The sequence below is a fragment of the Theropithecus gelada genome, chromosome 17, assembly GCF_003255815.1.
Source record: "Theropithecus gelada isolate Dixy chromosome 17, Tgel_1.0, whole genome shotgun sequence".
Taxonomy (NCBI): domain Eukaryota; kingdom Metazoa; phylum Chordata; class Mammalia; order Primates; family Cercopithecidae; genus Theropithecus; species Theropithecus gelada.
Window position 1 is genome coordinate 17,075,763 of NC_037685.1, and position 25,564 is coordinate 17,101,326.

The 25,564-nt window shown below is 38.7% G+C and overlaps 1 protein-coding gene across 3 annotated transcripts; it reads right to left on the bottom strand.

Annotated features, from left to right (window-relative positions):
• Nucleotides 1–481: 481 nt before the first annotated feature.
• EDNRB (endothelin receptor type B) lies at nt 482–25,564 on the bottom strand. Of its 3 annotated transcripts, XM_025364213.1 has the most exons (8): nt 25,202–25,564; nt 23,889–24,422; nt 8,762–8,874; nt 8,422–8,626; nt 6,044–6,193; nt 5,513–5,646; nt 4,851–4,959; nt 482–3,331 (listed from the first exon to the last, which is right to left on the bottom strand). In XM_025364213.1, exons 2-8 carry the CDS (start codon nt 24,369–24,371, stop codon nt 3,197–3,199), a joined length of 1,329 nt encoding a protein of 442 aa, XP_025219998.1. In that variant the 5' UTR covers nt 24,372–24,422; nt 25,202–25,564; the 3' UTR covers nt 482–3,196. The 3 variants fall into 3 exon arrangements, with proteins under 3 accessions (XP_025219998.1, XP_025219997.1, XP_025219999.1); XM_025364212.1 differs by lacking the exon at nt 25,202–25,564 and having other exon boundaries at nt 23,889–25,189; XM_025364214.1 differs by lacking the exon at nt 25,202–25,564 and having other exon boundaries at nt 1,560–1,562; nt 23,889–25,189.

The window sequence follows — 25,564 nt, forward strand, 5'->3', positions numbered from 1 at the left end:
TGGAATACTAGGCTGGGTTTGACCTAACTATCTGGGAAAAAAAGCAATTGCTAATTCTGGATTATTTTTGTTGGGTGGAGAAAGAGATTACATGCTGAGAGACACAGACAGGTGAACTTCTGCAGCGATCAGTATGTAGTTATTTAGTGCTCATTTCATTTTGCCTCGTATTAAATTTATCATCACTGTTTCTTATTAAGTAGGGACCTTGCATTTTATGAACTTCATCCCATCTTTCACATAGAAAACACTCCAAAGAAGCTTGTGAAATGCAATGAGCAAACCCTAAACCTCATTTTAACCTTTTGCCTTTGCTGAGGTACAATAATGATGAAACAATGAAGTGCTCCAAAGGCAGGGAACCAAAGAAAGGAAGACCCAACAGGCCAGTGGAAACTATTACCCAGAAAATCAACCTTGGGAAGTTGAATGTCTGTATATCTGTTTCTTCACAACAATGAAACACACAGTCCAGTCCAGAGACCAGAAATGTGGCATTTTAATTGAATAACTTCATACTTCCTTGATGATTGTATATTTAACATAAATAGTGTCCACTTGTCACATTTATATTTCCTTTAAACAGTCAATTAGTATTTAATGAATTAGTGCCTGTACAATGAAAAATAAGCTAGTTGTTAAAAAAACACAACCTAAAGTTTATTGGTTTTGCTTACATAATAAAAAAATCAGTGACTATAGCCACTTTAAGCAACCAAAAAATCCCCCCAGGTATATAATTTTTTACATTGTTATATTACAGTTTTATAAAATTAGCTACAGTATACCCATGTTTCGCTATAAACTGTATTCCTTTGGCCATATGTAAACTATCAATACTAAAAGGTGTTTGAACATATATCCACATTAGCAGTGGATAATAAGGGAGAAAATAGGTTAAAATCTTTTATAAATCTTCTGAGCTGTAACATTCATGTTAACAATAATTTTGTCTGTTGCTATATTAAAGTTCTTAATACTAGGAAACATGTTTTGAAGTTAAATAATAGCACCTTTTTCTATCTTGGTTTTGAGTATGTAAAGAAATTATTATTGTTTCTTACTTATCAGTATGTTAAAATTTTGAATCAAACATTTTTTTAAAAAGTCACTGAATGCAATTTTATTATAAATAATGCAAGTATGCTTTTTGTGTGCAGTTTCAAAATTTGGTAAGATAATTACAGAACATGATACTGACATGGAGAAGGAAAGGGTATCAGGATATAAAAATTCAGTACATGGTAATAAAAATAATCTAAAATTTAAATAGAAATAAAAATATATTAATAAACTGTGAAAATATTAGTGATTCAAAGTTAATTTAAAATTGCAAGTCTAAAATGTCTTCTATGATAACAGGCCTCTGAAAAAATGATTGGGATGAAATTAAAAAACAAGTTTGTGGGTGATTTATAAATAGAATCCACATGGCATGTGAATTAATCATTATTGCTCTTTCTTTCTGGCCACATTGTTGGGTTTTGGTTTACTGCACCATCACATTCGATATTGACAGAAAACAACATTACTAGCTTATTTCCAACATGTGGCCCAGTTTACTAAAAGAAAAAAAAAGTAAAAATTTGGGCATATTTTAAGACCGAGTTAAAGCTCTTGGGCCCAATTTATTTCTAAAGTCACTCTGAGAACATTGCACTGTGTTTTGCTGGAACAAAATCAGGACCTTTTGCATTGATGTGACGAGGCAATGACGAACGTTAGGCTAAGAATGGGAATCTGTCCCCATGAGTTTCCTCTCACCCCACCTCATTTCCTCTCTCTTCCGTTTTCTCTTGTACATACTTTCACACACATCTCATCCCAAGCTATTCTAAGGCACTTTGCTTAGAAGATTTAAAAATTAGGCAGGAACGCACAAAGCTAAGAGGTTCTTACAGTCTCAAAAAGCAGTTTTGCCTCTAAGTGAAAGAAGAGCACCACGTCAAGCACACTTTTCTATTGGCTATTTACAAAAATAATACAAAAACTAGTAATAAGCTTTACAGGTAGCCATTAAATGTACTAATCTGTATGATTTTGCAAAACAGTGTTTTAACTACAGCATTATACATATGCTAGAAACCATTTTAACTACAGCATGGGTGAGAGAGGGTGCTACCTGCCCCCTTGTCATGTGGACACCGCACCAGGCAGTTCACAGTCTCTATTATGAGGTCACTGGCATCTCTCCATTGTAAAACTATGAACACAGGGCCCGCCCTCGTTTAATCGTCTACATGCAGTGTATGTAGCTAAGTATTTACGGATGACAAAACCAAACAGAGTTTAAGCTACAATAGTGAAAGAAGAAGATTTTAATAATCCTGAAAAATTTGTAGATAGTATTTTCTTCACAGGCTGTGTGAATGGCAGATTCAAAGAAGTCTTTTGGGGCAGCCTTTCAAACATTCTATTTCTCTTTGTGAGGTTTGATCTTATCTGAATGTAAAGGGTGTAATAATTTTCTTTTTAAAAGTATTATATTTTAGATTTGGCTGACACATGTGCCAGTTTGTTACATGCTGCTTGTTTGTAACATGTTGGTTACATATTGCAGAATGCTGAGGTTTGGGCTTCTAGTGAAAGGAGTGTAATGATTTTCAAAAACAGCCTTGTTCTTTCAGTTACTCCCTCCTGATCATTTAAATGTTTCTAGTGTCCAAAAAATACAGCAACTAAACTACTCTCTCATTTGCATCTAATTACAGTCTGATCAGCAGTGTGAAAATATTAATTAAAAAGTTCTTTTAAAGGATTTTAAAATTTCAAATTGAGTAATTTAAGCTTCATTTAAAAGTTCTGTTTTACAGTGACTTACTCTTCCTTTGTATCAGATTCACATTGATTTAAAAATAAATCTCTTAAATAGAAATTCCGAGTGAGCTCATTTTTAAGCCTAAGGGTTGTGTGAATATCCTGGAAGTTATTAAGAGCTATGTTGAAGTGCTAACCATAAAAAAGTAAGTGCTTTCACAATGAGGCTTTCTTAATTCCCACTGATTTTCTTTCCATGCTGTAAACAGCTCATAAAATGTCATATGTAGCTATGAGTGTTAAAATAATTACACTTAATATTTTAATAGTGTGCTGTGCAAATACATAGTTTTTTGTTTTGTTTTGACAAATGTTTCATTTTGTTTTAATGACTTCGGTCCAATATAAAGAAAATGAAATACAGTGAATAGTTCTTCTTTCAAGATGAGCTGTATTTATTACTGGAACGGAAGTTGTCATATCCGTGATCATTAGCTTTGAACTTTAAGCACGACTGCTTTTCCTCCAAGGACTGTTTTTCTTCAAATGACTGGCACCAGCAGCATAAGCATGACTGTACAAAACAAAGTAACTCATTATATGTTAACATCAGTCACCTTTCTCAACTCTTCCTCCTCTCCAGGGTTCTGACTTTCTTTGCATAATTAGGAGTTCTTGGGCCCTGTCTTTCGGTGCTCTTTTATTTTCCCTCTTAAAAGAATATACTCATAGAATTAGCATATGATAATTTTAGACTAAAACATGCAGAGAAGAAAAAAACTACATAGTTAAGATTTCTCATCAAGAGAAAGCCACTTTTAATTGATATTTACTCTTGGTTACTTGATAAATATTCTTAATATTTGATAAACATATAATTCAAGACTTTTCCCCATGAAAACAGAAATATGTGCACATACATGAAATAAATAAATTATACACATGTATATGTGCATGTGCTTGAGAATGTGAGTATATTTTAGTGAGACTGTACTATATGTATACTCCATAACCTTGTAGATACTTTCACACACATCTCATCCCAAGTTATTCTAAGCCACTTTGCTGAGGAGATTTAACCTGCTTTTTCTCACTTGACAGTGACATAAATAGCTTTTCATGTCAATTAATTTAATACTGCTTTCCTATTTTTTCAGCCATGTATTCTCATGTCTCTTTTCAATATTGTTAAACAATAAGGTTATATAGTACAAAAGCATCTCAGTTTTCTTCATCCAATTTTTTTCTTGAAATTTTTTAAATATAAAATTTTGTTCATTCTGTTTGTCTTCTGTTCATTCTATATGTAAAAGAAAATGGGAAGTCCACGATTTTATATTCTATAAAATGAAGGTGTTGATACTGACGGCAGTTCTCTTCCAGCTCTAAAATTTGAGTTATGAGTGGGCGAAGAATGATATAGGCTGACTTAGTGTTTACACGGGAGCTACGTTCTCAGCTTGAAATACCATGGACAAATGGATGATTTTCGTATTAGGGGAGGGGATATTTTATTTCATGTTAGATTGTTGAAGGAGTGAATGAATAGAAGGATGATAAAATGCAAGTAGCTGAAGAAGGAATTATATGTATTGCACATTGAACAGCACATCACTGTTATACAAAAAAGGTAGAAAGAGGTAAAACCTAAACTATTTTTTTGTTTACCTTATTATTCTCATAGTCCATGTAAAAAAGGAATTAATTTAGTTACAATAATAATTGCAGCTGCGAAGTTCAGACTCTACCAAAAACAGGGAACAGTGTCTTTAATTCATGTTTAGCCCTTATTTTATTATGTGATGCCTATCAGACATCAATGCAAGTAATTTTTATTACTTTTTGGTCAACAATTCCATGAGTGTAACTGATTGGCTGAGGCAGTAGGGAGAGGTTGACGAGGATTTATAGGCAAAAATTAATTTTAGTGATTTATAAGCAAAAGTCGTATTTAAAAAAATCATCCATGATGTAATAAAAGGGAAACTATAAAATAATTTACTAAATCTGTCTGGATAGATATATTAATAGTTTTGAAAGCTTATATTTGAGCCATATTACAAAGAGCTTTTTATTTTGGGATAGTCTCTTACCTTAAAGCAGTTTTTGAATCTTTTGCTCACCAAATACAGAGCAATTGGGTTAATGCAGGAATTCAATGAGGCCATGTTGATGCCAATATAGTCCAATACCAACAGAAAGCTGCAACAAAATAACCCAAAATGTGTCTGAAAAATATGCTGTTCTGAACATGTATTCATTGTAGACTTCTGTGCTTTTGTAATGAAAAAAATACCAATATACCATCGTTCTAAATTTATCACTCGTCTTTGATAATAATGATTCTCTGCCTGTCTCTGTCTCTGTCTCCCTCTAACTCTAGCATCTCTACTGACTTTCCTCCATTTCCTCTTCCCAGGCCCAATTCTTCTCTTTTAAAATAAAATCTCATTTGGAAGTACTGAAGCTGGCTGAAAAGAAATAATTTAGAAATCGTGTTGGAGAATTGGACCTGACATTTTCTACCTTGGCACTCACTCATCATCTTGACAACTCTGATTCTCTGTCCCCAGTGTTCTTCATACCTCCCCTTCCCTGTCCCTCTCAACAGGACCTCAGATAAAAATTGGCAACCTCCCTGGCCTCCTAAGGGTTATAAAAATGGTAGTTTCTCTTTCTGCCTATAAAACAGATTGATGGAAACACTTTTGAGTGGCATTTGTTTACAAAACCATTTCTAGTTTGCCTTTCTTACCTCAAAAGTTCACATCTATTGGGATCATTCTGATTATAAAGAGTGAGCTTCAGAATCCTGCTGAGGTGAAGGGGAAGCCAGCAGAGGGCAAAGACAAGGACCAGGCAAAAGACGGTTTTGGCCACTTCCCGTCTCTGAAATAAATCCATAGTTTGACCCTTAAAAGATGGCTCATTATATTTATAGCATTCTCTCTTCTGAAACATTTAATATTGTCTACAAAAAGTCAGCGGCATATGCAAAAACTCAGGACACTGAGCTTTATATGGAATAGTTAATGTGAAGTGGAACCAAAGTGACTAGAGATTCATCTTTAAAAAGTTCAGATTCTCCCTAGATCATTTTAGATTATATAGAATATCTCTAAATAAATAATATAAAAATATTCTTTGTCTATTTAAAACTACCAGAAGCAAGAAAAAGGAAATATGCTCTGGTATATAATAATGTTAGTTTATCATCATCATCATCATTTTCATATTCATAATTATAATTTCAATCATGAGTTATCAAATATTTGTATTTTCTTACCTGCTTTAGGTGATCATTTAAAGCAATCTGCATGCCACTTTTCTTTCTCAACATTTCACAGGTCATCAGGGTATAAAAAAATGCAGTGATGGCCAATGGCAAGCAGAAATAGAAACTGAATAGCCACCAATCTTTTGCTGTCTTGTAAAACTAGGGGGATGAGAGAATTTTTATGATTAATACTCCTCTGTAAGAAAATATTATATAACAAATGTTAAATTTAAAAAAAATTCATCAGGGAATGAGTATCTTCTAAATTAGATCCAGTTTATATATACAGTGCAGAATCTTTCAGGCCACACTTACTGAACAAATAAATAGTCATGTTAAATAAAACCCAAATTTTCCCAAAAACATGTCAGTTCTCTAAGACAATGTGTTATAAGCATGCACAAAAACTTAAGTAGTTAGGCAAAATTTGAAATATTTGGTAATTCAGTGTTTTGTCTTCACATAAGAAAGTTATCCTCAGAGTATTCTTTGTGTGAAATGTAACACCTAAGTATGTAAAGATAACTTGGTGTTTAGATGAAGTTCTCACTTTTTAGCAAGTTTGTTTAATGGGGAAAACAGATATGAAAAGGTCTAGGTTAACCATTTAGCTCAGTAACATATAAATCTAACCTCGCAAAAAGATAAAAGCTGCTTTTGGGCCGGGCGCGGTGGCTCAAGCCTGTAATCCCAGCACTTTGGGAGGCCGAGACGGGCGGATCACGAGGTCAGGAAATCGAGACCATCCTGGCTAACACGGTGAAACCCCGTCTCTACTAAAAAATACAAAAAACTAGCCGGGCGAGGTGGCTGGCGCCTGTAGTCCCAGCTACTCGGGAGGCTGAGGCAGGAGAATAGCGTAAACCCGGGAGGCGGAGCTTGCAGTGAGCTGAGTTCCGGCCACTACACTCCAGCCTGGGCGACAGAGCGAGACTCCGTCTCAAAAAAAAAAAANGGGTCCCTTCCCTCCACCGCTGGGCGGGGCTCGCGGCCCCCGACCCCGACGCCCCCCCACCGCCCCCCCCCCCCCCCCCCCGGGGGCCCCCCCCCCGGTAAAAAAAAAAAAAAAAAAAAAAAAAAAAAAAAAAAAGCTGCTTTTGACTTATGTCATATCTCTTATTCTTTTTCTTCTCTGTTATCGTTTTCATATTGCTTTAGATATATCTGTGTTGGAGAGGAATTTATGTAACCCAGTCGGCACTTTTTTTTCCTGTATATATACAGTTCATAAAGTTTTATTTAGTCTCCTTGTGTATACAATAGAAAACAATTATTGGGAGTAGTTAGGCCAGCCCCCTTTGCATTAATGCCTCTTAACTCATTCTGTTTGGAAGAGCCTTTTACACTCAGGATCTATCTTCTGGAAACCAGCATCATAATTCTTTTTCTATTCCCAAATCAAATGTTCTTTAATAAATGACCAGGATGAAGAGTTTCTTGCAATGACAGCTTTCTCTTTGGCATCAAAGACAAAGAGAGGGGAGTCTTTCCATTCAGACTCCATCCATATCAGGGTGACTTCTATCTGAATATTTGCTGGACCATACACTCCTCTGACAACTACTATGCTATCTTGTGCAGATTACGTAGTAGCTGTCAGTCCTAATGGGACTGTAGGATACAGTAAATTCCTCTTCAGAGAACCAATACATCAGTGTGTTCAGCTTCCCTGTTCTTTGTTCTGCATTTTAAAGTTTAACTCCCTCGTTCTTTACATCTCCTTGCCCCTAGTTTCAGTAAACAACCCCCTCCTAGCCTCTATCACCTGCTCTTTCCTTAGTCATCCTTAGTCACCTGCTCTGTAACCATCCTTCCGCTGAAACTACTCATCCCACCACTCCAGCTCGTATCCCTGCTCTCTTTAAAATAGCCAACTGGAATTAACTTAGACTGTGCGGTCCAACCTTACATAAAGGGGAAAGATGCAGCAGTAGGAACTAGCTGCATCAGGGATAACACCCCATCCCACTCCCCTGTCTGATATGCTTTCACCATTGCTCCATTGTGAGACGCACCCTTCTATAGAAGTAAATTGCCTTGCTGAGAAACCTTTTGCCTGAGTGCTATTTTCACTTTGTGGCACCAAGCATTTTACTTCTAACATGGCTTTGGGTAGAAAAGCTATAAATTGACATCAATTCTTTCATGTGAACTTAGTTTATCCATGCCACTGAGAGCAAGGGGATTCTTAGAGAAGTAGTGATCTACCTTCTTGCCTCTTGAGTCATTGGTCACCATTAACCCCACAGTGCTTGGATCTACACTCTTAATTTATGCCAAGGACAGTCATAAATCAACAGTTTCCCAAGGAGTGGGAAACACGAGAAAAATAGCTAAATAGTTATAAGGCAAGAGCAGAAAGGAAAATTTAAAAAAGTAAAATTTACCTGCATGAAAGCTGTCTTCTGAACAGGATGAAGCAAGCAGATTCGCAGATAACTTCCTTTGTAGTCCATCGTAATCATATCAAAACCTATGGCTTCAGGGACAGCCAGAACCACAGAGACCACCCAAATCAAAACAATTTCTACTGCTGTCCATTTTGGAACCCCAATTCCTTTAATTCTACTCCAAGAAGCAACAGCTCGATATCTGGAGATAAAAATAGAATTGTATTTTAAGCTGGCATACCTTAGTTTTATTGAATTGCACAGCTTATTTTCTAAGTAACATGCAAAACAATAGTATAGCATTCAGAATATTCTTGGCTTAAATAGAAGCTTCTACCTGTCAATACTCAGAGCACATAGACTCAGCACAGTGATTCCCACGGAGGCTTTCTGTATGAAAGGTACCAGCTTACACATCTCAGCTCCAAATGGCCAGTCCTCTGCCAGCAGCTGCATTGAGGAGACATGAAGCTCTGTTAGGGGGTTTCATAAGATGCCCTCTGAATTGTATCACTTAGTGGAGCATAATTAACATGCAGAGTAGGATAAATTCTGGTTGTCATTCTTTTTCTCATGGACTACTTCTTTGAAAAGCATCATTGTTCGACATATGTGTGGTACAGGAAAGTGTGTTGGGATTGATGAAAATGCAGCCAGCTTATAAGAAGTCATCATGCGTATATAGTAGCTTAGAGTTCAGCTCACTTCATCAGAGCAAACTTAGGCCAATCGCTTAGGTTCCTCCTGAAAATTGAACCTGTATACTGTCATAGAGTCTGAAATGCCCAGGTCATGGCCAAAGCAAAATATGGGTTAATTAAAATTGATTTATAAATAGTCCTTAGCTGAGGAGATCAGACTTCCCTATTGAAGTAGTACTCTATGCAGAATAACATGTGCATTCATGCACTTGTTCTTCACTGCAGTCAGTTTACCTAACTGAACAGTCATTCAGTTGGAGTAGCTATGCAGTTGCTTGAACAGCCCAGGCATATTTCTACTTAGGGCTTTCACTCTAGGTCCTTCCTTATCTTAGAAGGCTCTTTCCCCACAGATTCACCTGGTTAAGCCCCTTATCTCCTTCAGGTCTTGCTCAAATTTCATCTTTTCAACATGACTTACTTTGATCACACTATTAGATACCATAACTGGTCAGGCATCCCTATCTCCCTACTCTCTTTTCCTTTTTATCCATAGTCTATCAATTCCTGTGGCATATCACATTAACTTATTTGTTTGCTTAGTTTTTTTTTCTGTCTGGATCCCTGGAGTGTAAGACAGACTATGAGCTCCACAACTGCCTAGACCAGTGCCTAATGCATAGCAGATGTTTAATATTAACAGTGCTTGATTCATAGACTCTAAAATATAACAACGACTGGCTATATAAGGAGCAAGAAGACATAGTTATTGCTACTTTATATATATATATACACACACACACACAGTATGTAATATATATACAGTGTGTATATATATACACATATATATTCCTCTTTATCTGATTGTAGACTACACAACCATCTATTATTAAATGTGGTTATTTTCTTTCTTAGGGCGATGTGGTGTGTCCCACACTGGTAAATGAATCACTTTAGGTAAACATCTGGATCAAATGTTCATGTGGTTTTGAAAATAAAGAATAGTATTTCAAATCCATGGGTCTTAAAAATATTTTGAAAAACAACCTTCCAAAAGTGAAAATTATTTTGAGACACAATGGAGTCTTTCCATCCTTTCACTAGTAGTGAAGACTCTACTGAGTTTGTCAAGCTGAGTTGATTGTTCTATAACTAGAATGACGTCAAAGGCTAAAATGTGTGTCTCATAATAAATTTGACTTGGAGATTCAACATAGGACCAATTTCATTTCTAAATTAGATATCAAAACTTACACAGACATGTGGGACAGAAGTTGGCAGACTTATCATATATGCTTAATGTAGGATCCTGAAGACCTACAGAGCCAGGCAGGTAACACAGAGAAGTGGAGGGTGCCAGGTCTCAGAAAGTCATTGGTGTCAGGAAGATGATAGGGAGTGGGGTGGGGTCTGGGGTAAACTTTGTCTGAAAGGAGCAGCAGCCAATAGATATCACACACTTTTTTCTAAGGGACCCCAAATACAAAAATCTCTTGATTTTTCAAAAGAACCCAGATTGGAATTTTTATATGAATCTCATAATTTATTAAAGTTCAATTCATATTTTTTTAAAAAAACCTCTCAGATAACATTATATTATCAAAATACATCGGTGAGCCATCATAGTCTCCATCTTGTGACTTCTGGGTTAATCAACTGACTTATTAATTATGCTTGTTCAGTTATTCATTCAATAAATATTTATTGAGCATTCACTATATGTCAGACACTATTCTGAGCACTTCTGCTCACATGGAGTTTACAGTCTAGTGAGGGAGGCAGACAAAAAACACACACATACTTAAAATGGTGTTAAACAGAGGCTGTGATCATATTGACTGAGGGTGGGATTGGAGGTGTTTTCTTTTTTTTTTTTTTTTGAGACGGAGTCTCGCTCTGTCACCCAGGCTCGAGTGCAGTGGCCGGATCTCAGCTCACTGCAAGCTCCACCTCCTGGGTTTACGCCATTCTCCTGCCTCAGCCTCCTGAGTAGCTGGGACTACAGGCGCCCGCCACCTTGCCCGGCTAGTTTTTTGTATTTTTTTTAGTAGAGACGGGGTTTCACCGTGTTAGCCAGGATGGTCTCGATCTCCTGACCTCATGATCTGCCCGTCTTGGCCTCCCAAAGTGCTGGGATTACAGGCTTGAGCCACCGTGCCCGGCTAAGGTGTTTTCTTGATAAGCTTCTCAGTAAGGTCACCTTGAAGAGACAACATTTGGAGAGGGACTTGACTGAAATAAGACAGTAAGCCATGCGAAGAGCATGTGCAAATGCCCTGAGGTCAAAATAAGCCTGGTGAACTGGAGGTACAGCAATGAGGCTACTAGCTACTAAAGCTGGAGAAGAGTGACCCAGACCAAATGCATGGAAAATGAAGTTGTAGAGGGAACAATTTAAGTGCTTTTCTGAGGGAATTCATTGCAAGGTTTGGAGAAGGGAAATGGTATGATCTAACATATTTTTCAAGAGATCACTGTGCTGCCCAGTGTAGAATAGAATGTAGGGCCAAGAAAGGAAGCACTGATGAGAACTAGTGGTGAGCTGGACCCTGTGTGCCCCGAGGCTGAGGAGAGTGGGTTATAGCCTGTATTCATTTTAAGGGTAGGGCTAGCTAGCAGGACTTGCTGATGGGTTGGACAATTGATGTGAGGAGTCAGGACACTCACAGAGGTTTATCCCGTGCATGGTGAAGTCATTTACTGAAATGGGGGAGACTTGGTGCACCACAGGTCTGAACCAGCTTTGAACTCATGTAGCTTTAAAAGAACTGCCAATTACCCTTAGAAATAAGAATAAAAATTATCCAACTGGTTACAAGGATTGTGCTAGAACCAGCCAGGTATAACTTATTCAGACAATATTCTACTATTGATTACTTCTGCCTTCAAAACATGAAGCCTGATTTCCCTGCCTTTGAATGTGGATTGGACTTAGTGATTTGCTTTTAATGCATACAATGTGACAAAAGTGATGATGTGTGATGTCTGAGACTAGTTCCTAAAGAACTGGCTTTCTCTCTCTTGGGTCACTTATTCTGGGAGAGGCCAGCTGCCATGTCATGAGGACACTCAAGCACCTCTGTGGGGAAGCCAAATGGCAAAGAACCGAGGCCTCTTGAAAACATCAAGCACTAATTTGCCAGGTCTGTGAATAAGAGGATCCTCCAGCTTTAGTCAAACTTGGACGACTGCAGTTCCAGCCAGGATTTTGAGTGTACCTTCTTGAGAGACCCTGAGCCAGGGCCACCCAGCTAAGCCACTCCTTAATTGCCAAACCAAAGACGCAATGTGATTTAAAAAATATTTACTGTTTTAAGCCACTAAATTGTAGGGTAATTTGTTACTCTTCATTAGGAAACCAATATGCTTGCAATTGGTTGCTCACTTAAGTAAGTAATAGATCCACATTTGAACTCAGATGGTCTAGAGCCTATGCTTACAACCACTATAATACGTGCCCGACAGTGTTTTGAAGGAGGTGATTGTACAAAAAAAGTTTAGAATTAAATCAAATATTATTTTTTAAACCTATAGCTATGTGTCAAATCATGGTAAAATATCTAGGTGCAGAGCAAAATCTTCTGCTCACCTAGTGCGATGGTTAACTTTATGTGTTAACTTGACCAGCCACAGGTTGCTCAATTAAACATTATTTCTGGGTGTGTCTGTGAGGATGTGTCTGGAAGAAATTAGTATATGAATTTGTGGACTCAGTACAGCAGACTGCCTTACCCTAGGTGTGTGGGCATTATCCAATCTGCTGAGGGTCTGAATAGAACAAAAGGCAGAGGCAGAAGGAATTTGCCCCTTTTTCTTCCTGCCTATCTGGAATGTCTTATTTCATCTCCTCTGGCCCACAGACTGGTTTCTCAGGCCTTTGGACTTGGATTGAATTACACCGCTGGCTTTCCTACATTTGCAGCTTGCAGATGGCCGATTATGGGACTTCTCAGCCTCTATAATCTCATAAACTGATTCCTCATTATCTATTTATCCGTCTGTCTGACTACTTACCTACCTATCTACCTATCCCTCCATCTATCTATCCCACTGGTTCTGTTTCTCTGGAGAACCCTGACTAATGCCCCTAGTTATTTTATTCAAATAATGTCCAAACATTTGGATATTTTAAAATATTCTATTCTGTCTTAAATTAGTTCCAAATATGGTAATATTGTTATCCTGTAGGTACCGCTATCAGAAGAATCAAGATGAATGAGCATCCAGACCACTGAAGGAAAAGAAGTCTGGCCGATGAAAATGAGCTCTGCACTGAATCCAGGCCATGTTTTGAGGTTTCCATTGTTTTTGGCTCAGCCTAGAAATTGGATTATTGCTCTTCATACCACTGGAGGCCTGCAGCCCAACCTCTGACCCAAGCTATCACAGAAAACAGGGAAACACAAACTGAAAATTGTAACAATGCTCTTCAAGCTCAACAGACAGATAGTCAGAAACGTAATCACCACGGAGAGATTACAGTTTTCTAGTCTACACTTTTGAAGGGAAAGAGACTGCAAAAAAAAAAAAAAAAAAAAAAAAGAGAGAGAGAGCATTAACCTTTATCAGCTTGCATTTCGTGCTTTCAATTCAGAACTGGATGCTATTGGTTCTGGAAGGCCACAGAAGATGTGGGAAGAGCATCACTGTTGCTTCCATTATTTTGTAGTGAGAAGAATGGCTTTGGCAAGACTCTAAATGCTCTTCATCTAAAAAGCTTACCTTCTGCCTCACTGATCAGAAGGCTTTGTGGAGACCCAGCAAAGCCTGATACTCTGTGACAGAAACCATGCCCAGTATTGATGTTCATCTCTGTCATATTAATGGCCTCTAGCAAGAAAGTCTTTAGGCAAGCTATTGCTTGAAACTTATCTAAAATATAAAGGTATCCACTTGTTTAATGCAAAAACCGTCCCAGGTGGGGAAAAACTATGAAGCTTTGCCAAAAAAAAAAAAAAAAATTCACTCTCAACCAAGATGACATCTTTACAATTTGGTGAGAGATTGTTCTTAGATATAGGTATGATTCTTAGACATTCATTTCTTCATCATTCTTTGGGAAAAATAACAACATCTAACATCTATAATCTGAAGTCTAACGATACAGCTTTCCCCACTGAAAAGGAAATGGATTCACTTTATTGCAAGAGGAAGCAACTCTAACTTTAAACCCAGCAATAACACATTCCTTATTCCCTATTTTTAGTTTTTTCTTTGGACTTTACCCCATTAAATTAGATAACTTAAGGGCAAGGTCTGAACAGTGAAGACAATTCAAACATGTAATCAAAAGGCGTCTCTCTGATCGCAAAAAGGGTGTTTGGAGTTCAATATTGACACTATGTCCCTTTCACATAAATTAAAATTTTAAATCCTGTTTAAAATTAAGTTGAATGTATGTTGCCTAACATCTATCAAATACGAGCCAGTTGGCAAATACTCACATAACTGGCACTGCTTTTCATGTCGTGATGTCTCATCTAACTGAATAGCTGTTGTTAGTGTTCAGTCCTGCTGGCAATGTGGAGTCCATTTGACAAAATGATAGCCTATGTTTGTGCTGACCCATTTTACCCTAAGGCTTATATTGCTTCTCTAGAACATTTATTTTGGATGATAAACAGAAATAAATAAACATTAGATTGAAAAAAGAGGTGACCATACTGGCTAAAAGATTTCTACTCAAGAAAGATCATAATTTTATAACTTTACATAGGAACAACTGCTTGAGAAAGAAACAAGGCAAGAGAATCCAAATAAATTTTTCTACTACATTATAAAGTCATTTTTATATTATAGTTTAAAAAATGTCTAAAAGGATAAATAGCATGAATAGGAAATAAATATTCTTTATTTATTTGAGGATTTTGTGAAGTGGATCCTAAAAAATCTCTCCAACTGGGGGATTTACATTTTTCATTTCTCTTTTTAATTAAAAATCACATACTTGAGATAATAAATGAAGAAAAAAAATCCTGTTAACACACACCCCTATTAATGCCAGGAGGAGTCAAGCCCCATAAAGTCAGGAAATGCTAAAGTTAACCATCTTGCACAAGCAAATGTTCACTCGCCTCATTAAACATACATAGCATTTTCTTTTTCTATTTTATTAAATTACAAGTATACACTGAGCTTTAACTGTTTATTTGTTTCAGAATATCCTAAAACATTTATAATGCCTAGCACAGTGCTTGGCACATAGTGGTCACTCATTCAATGCTTGTTAAGTAACGATGAACGGATGAGTGAATGAATGAATTTGATCATAAGGCAGAAATCATCTATGACAAAACATTTGCCATGCGTCTTTCAGTTCTCGTATTCTACATATATTCTTTAGACAATTGACATGACTGTATATTTACTATTTATATTTTCTAGTCCTGATGATCAGGTCTTCTTGGCACATAGAGTCAGAAACTCTAGAATTGAGGCTTGAGGGTGGGCTGTACTGTCGTTGGAGTTCCGCTCTTCCATGCAGGCCGGAAAAGGTAACAACAAACATTCCTCTCCCACCCTCTCTCTCCTATTCAAAACTTGTCAAGGCAATGCCTGATATAAAACAGAACCTACTGTTTCTCACTATGTAATGGGATTCTATGAAGAGCTTTAGTTGTGGAGGGGATTGTAAGTTTCGTGGAAGTAGATGCAGTAAACATACGGACATTATTAGAGATGATTGTTTTAGAGGATGAGTGAGTGGTGTAATTAAGAGGACAACCAAGGTTACTTTGCCAGACTGCAGTCTATTCCATCCTGTGATAAATTGTGAACGTTTCTTTTAAACGACTGGCATTATATAAATGTTTTCATAATAAGAGTCAAAAAAGGAAAATAATGGAATGGCTGCATTTGCCAACTCTAGGAAAGGGTGTATTCTGTTTTTATCTCTGTTTCCTGTAGTAGTTAAGAGTTTTTTCTGTGTTTGAACTAGAGTTTTAATGAGATAGGGCACCTTCATTCAAGGACTTGCATGACAGAACTCTTTCTGTATTGGTACATAGAGAAATAGTTCAAAGTAAACTTTGAATTTGGAGTCAATATGCTGATCAAGTGGATGGAATTTTCTTTTTCTTGACATACAGTGCACCTGTGCCCTGAAGGACAAATACAAATTACAAGTTCTACCCTGCATCCATCAAAATGTACTTAATCACTTAAAGATTAGGCTATGTGAGTTAGAAATATGTGGGTCAGAAATAATGTTAGCTTATCCCCCAGGGGTGCCATCTCAATAGATTACAATATGAACAGTGCCCCCTAGAGTTGTGCAAGGCAACAGTTCTGTCCATGGGAATCTATTTCACACACATCCACAAAACAGAGGCCTTTTCAAAGCTCTGGAAAGATTCCTATAACTTGTTGAAATAGAACAATGGCTTATAAAAATGAATTAAAGTTCTTGAAACAAAATCTCTAAGAGAAAACAGATAGAAAACAATTTTTAAAAATATTTCTTAAGAGAAATTGAAATTTACCTCAAATATATTTTCCTACCAGAAATTTATTTCTAAGTCTGTAACAGGCCAGGAAAGAAATTGATTGTACTCTTTTATTATCTAAATTTAAAAATATATCCAAAGTTTGAGCTTTAAAACTTTCACCGACATATTACATATTTTGAAAAGATCCAACTAAGAGAAATAACAAACCCCACTCACAAACCTGGTCTATTATTAGTTGACTTATCACTGATGACATCTGAAGAAACTGAAGAATGAGAACCTGAGCGCCTCCTGGCTCAGAATGAGACTTGCAAACTACGTGAATTCAACAAACCCTATTAAGTAACTTCATGCCATACCTAAGCCTAATTCTATCTGTGGAATATCTTAGGGGAGACTAATAAGCTATGATCAGAAAATGTCTGATTACTATGGAATCTGAAAGCCCATTAAAATAGTCTGAAAACACTGAGCAAGTGGGAAGAAGACAGCGTACAGTGTAAACATTCTGAGGATAGTTTTCCTCCTTTCCAGAAACTACAATGAAACTGAAGAAGAGAGAAGTAGAGAAAAGACACAGGTCAGCAGGCATGAGTGCAGTTTTGAGCCTCAAAAGGGGAGACTTGCTTGAGAAATGCTTCAATCAATTTTGTTAATAAATTTCTGATTCAAGAATGATCCTCTTCTATCTTCTCCCTTCACCCTTTCTCCTCTCTCTTTCCCTCTCTCCCATCCACCACCATATTTTGGCCGTTTTCTTGTTCCTTTACATTTTCACCAGAGGCTTTACAGGGAATGATAAATAACTTTAAAATAAAAGCATTGGAAATAATAAAAAGTCTAAAATTAGAGAAGTTGTGTACCCATACACCACAACCAGCTATCTCCCAAACATAACCAACCTCTTTTTAACTGTGCAAAGTTCTGAAAGAGAATGTTTCACATCATAAATTACATCTTGAATCTTATTTCAGCTCAGGCTTTATCTGTCAACACCCTTTAAAGAACTTAATCATTTATTAGCATTTGGCATGTTTCTCTAAAAATAATCAACTATAGCATATTAGCTACACAGAGATATCCTTATATGGTTTTCTTTGTGAATTGAAGAACATGGCTCCCTGGCCTGGAGACAGCAGGGTCTTGGCTATGTTATCCTTTTGTACAACTATGGAAATATTTCAATGTTGAAAGACTCATTTTAAATGAGCAAAAGAGAAATGTAAATCTTTTGATAGATAAGCCTTACCATACTGAAAGAAAACCTTACCTTGACATTCATAGGGGCTTGGATTTATGGAGTGACCAAGTGGCAGATCAAAGGCAAACACAAGAAATATCATAGAGTTGAACCTAGGGAAACTTTCACTGCCCAAGGCCAAGTGCTTACTGACCATTTTGTCACAGAAATCTCTGATCAACATGTGAAACAGTGAACTGGGAATATGAAGTCTTGAGTTTCAGTTTATTTGAATTCTGCTATCAACCTGTTATCTGACTATGACCAATACTTCAATACAGAAGGAATCAAGCTTTCTTTTTTTTTTTTTCTCATTTGGACATTGTTAAAAATATGAGTGGAAAAAGCCCACTGCTCTTATGTTTTATGTGTAGCATCATTTGTCTGCAAGCATTTGTGTAGTATTGACAGTTGCAGCCACTATGCTAGATGGGTGTCAGGGTATTTGTTGTATTTGTTAACTGATTCCAGGTCATTCAAGCTAAAAGCCTGACTCCTCATTAACAAGTTTTAAAAGTTAATACTTTAAATGTGCTTAGTTGTTGCTCCTTAAAAATTATTTTGCTTTGCATAAATAAATCTCAAAGGTATACAGTTTCCACGTTTGGTTCAGAATGCTTATGCGGTAAAATATCTGTAAATATTACTAAAATATTTCAGTGACTTGACTGGAAATGAGAACATTGTTATTAAATTGGGAGAAATTAGACTCCTCTCCCAATGACACCCTTACTTCTTGTGTTGCTATATATGCATATGCTTCAGTTTACTGATTGGAATATATGCATATACTTCAGTTTACTGATGGGAAAATTATAACTTCAAAAGTTGGTGGTGTTCCATCAACTTTTACTTTTAACTACAAAACTAGTTAATTATACATAAACTTGTTAAGTACCAGAAGTAGTCTAAGATAGGATAGTGCAAAAGGTAAATTTGTTCAGAAAGATAATCCTGAGTGTGTCACAAGCAGAAAATGTCTATTACCTGCCAAGGTCACTTCACTCGAAACTCATTTGTGGGTTCAGTGAAGCAATTCCGCATTTTGACATACCAGCATTTTAATGTTATATGTACCCACCCTTAACTAGTTAAACGTTAAAGATCAGCAGTTTTGCCTTCCAGAACTATGAATGCAGCCTCTTTGCCTCTAATAGTAGCCTACAGTTCTTAACTGTAAAACCATCTAGAAGCACTCCAGTGGGTCACCAGCCTAATTTTTAGCTCTCCATCACCACTGGGCACCTGATCACCTTTGGATCCTTACCGAACTCGTTAATGTGGATGTTGGTATTCGTCTTACCAGTTTGCACGCAGGTTTGTTTTTAAATGTAATTTCTTTACACATAAAGGAAGCTATATTTGAGAGCTAACTTCATTAACTCAGTTATCCATGTAAATATAACACAAAGGGAGTTAATAAAATTCAGAAGTAAGTTAAGAACTCATTATTTGCTCAAGAATTTTTAACTTCTCCCTAACCTACAACCAAGTTTTGTTAAATATCATTCCCAAATCAACTAACCAACCAAACAACAACATAAACACATTGATAGCATCCACAAGTACACCCGGCTGTCTCGCTTTTTACCCAGCTTTGATATCTATGCTTCTGCAACTTAGTAGTGGAGCGCCAGGCTCTCATATGAACAATTCTAGATTACCCCATTTATTTTAGGATGTATAGGAAGGGCACCATAAGTAGCTTGTGAATAAGGAGAAATTCATCCTAACATCAAGCACTGGCTTTTGGTTCTGGTGAATATGTAGACGATGTAAATATTAAGCATGGTGGCCCATATACATATTACAGATAAACATTAATATGCATTTATATCCATATTGAGATATTATATAAAATAGGGATTGAAACCAAGAGTACAAGAATAACTTTCTAGCACAATATGGCAATATCTTTCAAAATTTTGACTTAATACACACATTTCCACTTACTAATTTTAGTTATAAAAATTTACCCTTTAGATGTAGTCACACATGTGTGCAAAGTCACATGTACAAACATGTTGTTTGTAGTTGTGTTTGTCACAACAAAAGCTGGAAAACAAAGGATACTCAAAACGCACATACACACACATACACACATTTTAAAAACATTTATCATTTGCTTGCTATGTGCCATGCCCTGTGCCAAGTGATAGTCATCTTTTTACTTATATATCTATATATTCTTATAAAACTTAACATTTTAATGTATGTACATGTATACATACATATATATTTAAATAAATATCTCCTTTGGATGCTTGAAGTTTTCATTGTTCATCTGGTTGGTGTTGTGTAACGTAGGCATAGCCCCAGTGTGTGCCTATGAGAAAGGTAAGCAAGGCTTATTATTTTCTGCATTTTTACATGAGTTTGAAGTGCTTCAGCAGCCTCAACTTGCTAAGTGTCCTCAGACACTTGCCTAGCCTTCAACACAGGATTTTCCCCATAACACAGGAGACCTGTGAGAGTGGTATGATTCTACTTAAAAGTTTCCAGGGACCCAGCTCCTTGAGGCAGTCCAGGCAGATCAGACATGCTTCCCAATGCTTTTCAGCTTTCACTGCAGCAACTCCAGATAAAGTCCCACCAGTTTCACAGCCTGAAGACTGTAGCTTCCAATAAGTTATGACATTTTGTGATTTGCCAACTTTACTGAACTCTGTATTTATTAAACTCCAGATTAATGGAATAGATTCACATTGACATTTCTTGGCCTCTGAGCCCTTAGTATGCCAACAGGAGGGTTGGAGAGTTTCATAAACCCGCTGAAATTGTGTATATTGAATTCTCAAAGAGAATGATAAAACCCCACCAAGAAAAATTAGAAATCACTGGTTTCGATTCAAGCCTCTCATATTAGGATATATTAAATATAGCCTTCATAACTCATTTAAATTACTTTTTTCTGAATGATCATACCTGACTACTCTGAAATTCTAAATGCATTTTAAAAAAACTATGTTGCCACAATTATTTAGGAAAATAAATGGCTTTTAACTAGTTCTGGATTATATATTTTGGTAAATTAAGCCATTAGAATAACTTCCACTGATATTACGCACTACAGACCAGGTGAAGGGGGTTTCAAGAGACAGAAATCCTGACTCAAATTAATTTCTGAAAATGTTTACTAAGTATTCTGCTGTGGGATAGCATATTATTTGCCACATTTGCACCAAATGCTCTCAAATCAGATCCTAAACCAATACTCAAGGTTGGAGACGACAATGCAGTGCCTGAGCATGCTTCGTGCAGTGGGATGGGGTGGACCGCAGGGTCTTGGGTTGGATGGTCTGGGTTGAAGGCCCAGTTTCATCACTTTGTAGTCGTATGACATTAGGCAAGTTACTTCTTCACCTCTCTGACAAGTACTTTCCCTAGATCTAAAGCAGGAATGATAACGATACCTCCTCTACGGGGTTGTTGTAGTGATTTAATGAAATAAACCAAGTGCCTAGTGCATCATAACTGGTAGCCATTATTATGATATTGTGTCTCAAGCTAAACCTAAGGCCACGAGGTAGGATTCAATAACGACGACCTTAGTGATGGGACGCAATGTGATGAATGTGTTTATGACCAATACAAGTTACTGGATGGACAGATTTGTAATGACTCATTAGCTTATTTCAGAAGTAAAAACACAGTCATGTTAAGACTGGATGGCTTCAGGGAAAAGGATGTAACTTCCTAGGGAAATCATAAGGGAGTTTGAAATGAAAAGGAAACTGTGTGACCTCTTGGGGAGTCAGAAATTCTCTGGTTTATCACAAATACTCATTTAACCAGACAGAGGAAAGAAGATGGTTCTGGAAGAGCTGATTTCTATCTGTCCTAGAGGCAATACATCAAAACTAAAAAAATGTTCTCAATGCCACCCTCTATACAGCACTTCAGCTACTGTCTGATTTAGAAAGGTTTCTAACTGGGCTAGACATGTGGGGTTTCCTGACCCCACAAACAGAACTTTCATAAAATCCTGTGCCAACCTAGCAAAACTAGACTGTAATCTCCCTTTGGGAAGAGATCTTGTTAGATTTATTTTAAATTTATCACAACACCTTGTACTGAAAAAATTCTCAATTCAGTTTTGATGAATTGAATTGAAATTCCTTTGCCAAATTAGAATGGGAAGATTTAGTTTGTGGGACATCTTAAGAAGTAAAAGAGTCGCTTCTGACCCTCATGGAGTTGTGACTGCATGTAGAGATTCCATTTCAGCTCAAACCAAGTACATCCTCACAGTTTATCAGAATCAATTGCCACACAGGATTTTAGGATTTCTTCAATTGATTCCCCCATTTCCGGGAGTGATTCCCTTTAGAGAAAACTATATCCTAATCCACTCTCACTGCTAAGCCTCAGAAATGTTTGGAATTCCCCTTAAAATATAGCTATTGGGTTAGGATTTTTAGAGATTCATGAAGGGAAATTTACAGGCATGCCTTATGGTAACTACTCCTGCCAATAGGTCAAAGCATCCCCTACAACATTTCCCAACTTTACATTCCATTTTTTTACCCTTGTACTGAAGTACTGAAGTCAGGGCTAGCTATAGGCAAATCTGCAAAGTACAATTCCATTTCCTTACATTGTGATTGTGTTTTTATGTGCAACTTTCTATTGCTGCTGCTGCTGCTGCTGCTGGGAAAGTTTTAAATATTTTCATATGTCTTTGAAATTTTCCAACTGTTTTACTTAGGCTGCTTTTTTTTTCTTTTTAACACCATAAAACTTCAGTAGGTGAGCACTAGCAGCCTTATTGTGGAATTGAGGAAACTGAGGCCCAGAGGTGCCGGGGTGTGTCTGGAGTTCCAAAGCAACCTGGAGCAGCCTGGCTCTTTGTGTGTTTCTGCTGACGCCCATGGTAATCACACAATAGTGTTAACTACTGAAACCCTTACAGATTTTGAGTGCTCCTTGGTCTTGTCCATGAAATAATTGATGGGGTGCCATCATATGGCTTGCACTTTGGAACCTGACAGATTTGAGTCTGATCCCTAGTTCCACCTCTCACTCATTTACTTTGAGCATCCTACCAGTCAGCTGTAAACTAAATGTAATATCTACTTGTGGGCTGCTGGAAGGAATAACAGAAGTAACACATCTCACCCAGTCCTTGGTCCACTGTAGATATCTAATGCAGAGTAGCTACAGTCCCTCACAGCAGGTGAACGGTGTTTTTCCTACTCACCAGTCTGGATCTCTTTCTTCCAGGCCATTTATTTCCTAAAAACCTACTTTGTATCTGCTACTTTCAAAGGCTTCCAAGACAGTGCTTCCCAAAGTTAGTGGGCATATGAATCACCTGAAGATCTTAAGATGCAGATTCTAACTTAGTAAGTCTGGGCTAGCCTTGGATTCCTAACAAACTCTCAGGTAATGTTAACGCTCACTGTCCATGGACCACACACTTTTTTTTGAGACAGAGTCTCGCTCTATCGCCCAGGCTGGAGTGCTGTGGCCGGATCTCAGCTCACTGCAAGCTCCGTCTCCCGGGTTTACGCCATTCTCCTGCCTCAGCCTCCGAGTAGCTGGGATTACAGGCGCCCGCCACCTCGCCCGGCTAGTTTTTTTTTTTTGTATTTTTTAGTAGAGACGGGGTTTCACCGGGTTAGCCAGGATGGTCTCGATCTCCTGACATTGGGACCACACACTTTTGACTAGAGGATGTACCCTATTAGGTGCACTTAAGGACTAGATCCTTCAGAACTAGTGGTTCTCAAACTTTACAGTTCATCATAATTACATAAAGGGCTTGTTAAAATACAAATTACTGTGCTCCACTCCAGAGTTTCTGATTCAGTAGGTCTGGGGTGAGGCCAGAAAAATCTTCATGTGTCCCAAGTTCCCAAAGTGATACTAACGTTGCTAGACTGGGGACTACACTTGTCCTAAGCTTCGCAGAGGGCTACTGGAGACCTGAATGGAATTTTATCCCAATGGTTACCGACTTTTATGAGTGGACATAACCAAATGGAATTTGGTTCCAAAGATCACTGACTTTTAGGAGGGGCTGAGCCTTAAGAGAGAGCTAAAGGGAAGCTCCTTCTACAAGCTTTCTCATCACCCTTCTCCAGCCAGGCCCCCTTCCTCAAGCCCACCATGATTTCAGCAGGCGCCCTTTACCTTGTAGACATTGATAGGGATGTCAATGACGATGTGCAGCAGGTCTCCCAGAGCCAAGCTGGCGATCAAGATATTGGGACCGTTTCGCATGCACTTGTTCTTGTAGATAATTCTCAGAAGTGTGGAGTTCCCGATGATCCCTAGCACGAACACAAGGCAGGACACAACCGTGTTGATGTATTTGAAAGTCTCCTTGATCTCGATGGGTCCTTGGCACGGGGGAGGGGAGATGGTGCGTGGCGGAGATCCCCCCGTCCTCTCTCCTTTAGGCACCTCAGCAGGTGCCACCGACCTCGCCAGACTGGCGTTGGAACCCCTGGGCCATAAGGTCTTAGTGGGTGGCGTCATTATCTCTGCGGTTTGCAAAAGCGGAGTGGCCCTGGCAGGCGGGAAGCCTCTATCCTCTCCCCAGATCCGCGACAGGCCGCAGGCAAGAACCAGCGCAACCAGGGCGCGTCCGCACAGACTTGGCGGCGGCTGCATGCTGCTGCCTGCTCCAGTGGGTGTCCGGTGGCAGCTCCGCAGTTTCAGAGCCTGGAGACAAGCAGGGAAAGGAAGACAGGACACTTGGGTCAGTTGCCGGAGCCACGTCTCTGCAAACCCTAGTACCGCCCGCAGCCTCTCCGCCAGTATTCACGCGCAAAAGTAATTCAAGTTTGCGCGCCGCGCCAGTGGGGAACTTGGCCCTCGTGACTCGCCAGCGCTGGTCGAAACTCCTTCCCAATGCCCTCTCCGCTGTTTTTCTTCCCCCGCGTGGCCAGGAGGGGGTAAATAATATGCAGCGGGGCGGGGCGTTCTGGAAGGGGTGTGCCGGGGGGGGGGGGGATGGGGAGCCAAGGCAAAGCTCCGAAGTCTTTCATGTGCCGGGAGGAATATATACACGTCTTAGTTAAGCGTGGGTGGGAACCGCGGAATTAAGGCACCTAGAGGCCAAGGGCTTGTATCAACCTCTGCATTTTGCCCCGCAGGGGAACCTCTGTACCCAGCGATTGAACTCGAAAGACTCTTCCCGGCGGATGAAAGCCGCTACTCCCTGCTGGCTGAGCTACACCTCCTCCAGCGCGCCCAGGAGTGCGCCGGAGATTCGGAAACTCGCAGAGACTTCTCAAGTCAGCAGGAACTTGGAAACCGCTGTTCCCTCCAAGTGGCTTCAAACACTCATGCTCCTTCCTTTACCCATCCTTATTTTAATTTGCCCTCTCTATAGGCTTTATTTTTATTTTTTTAAAACCCCAAACTAGTAAGCCAAACCGAAGCCCCAGGATAAGGTTCAATCAATGATTTTTAATTCAACACCAAGCCCGAATGTTTACCTCTCGGATCTGACAAACCAGATGCAGAGCGAAGAACGGAGACCACCTTCCCGGGACGCGGAACCCAGCTGGGTTCCAGCCTGCTCTGGGAGAGGAGCACGCCTCCCTTGAGCTGCAGGCGGGTCTGGCTCTGACGAAACGCTGAGAGAATGCCAGACAGTGTAGCCTCTGGGGTCTCTGCTGCCATCAGAGACAAGTACTTTTATTCATTCATCCCTTCCCCATCAATCACCGCCAGACTCCTCCCGCGCCTTCCGACCCCGCTGCAACCTTTCCCCTTGGGCGATGCCTGGACAGCATCAGTAGTAGCTGCCCGAGGGAGGGGGCAGTCGTCGTCCAGGTACAGGTCCCAAAAGGCTGTTT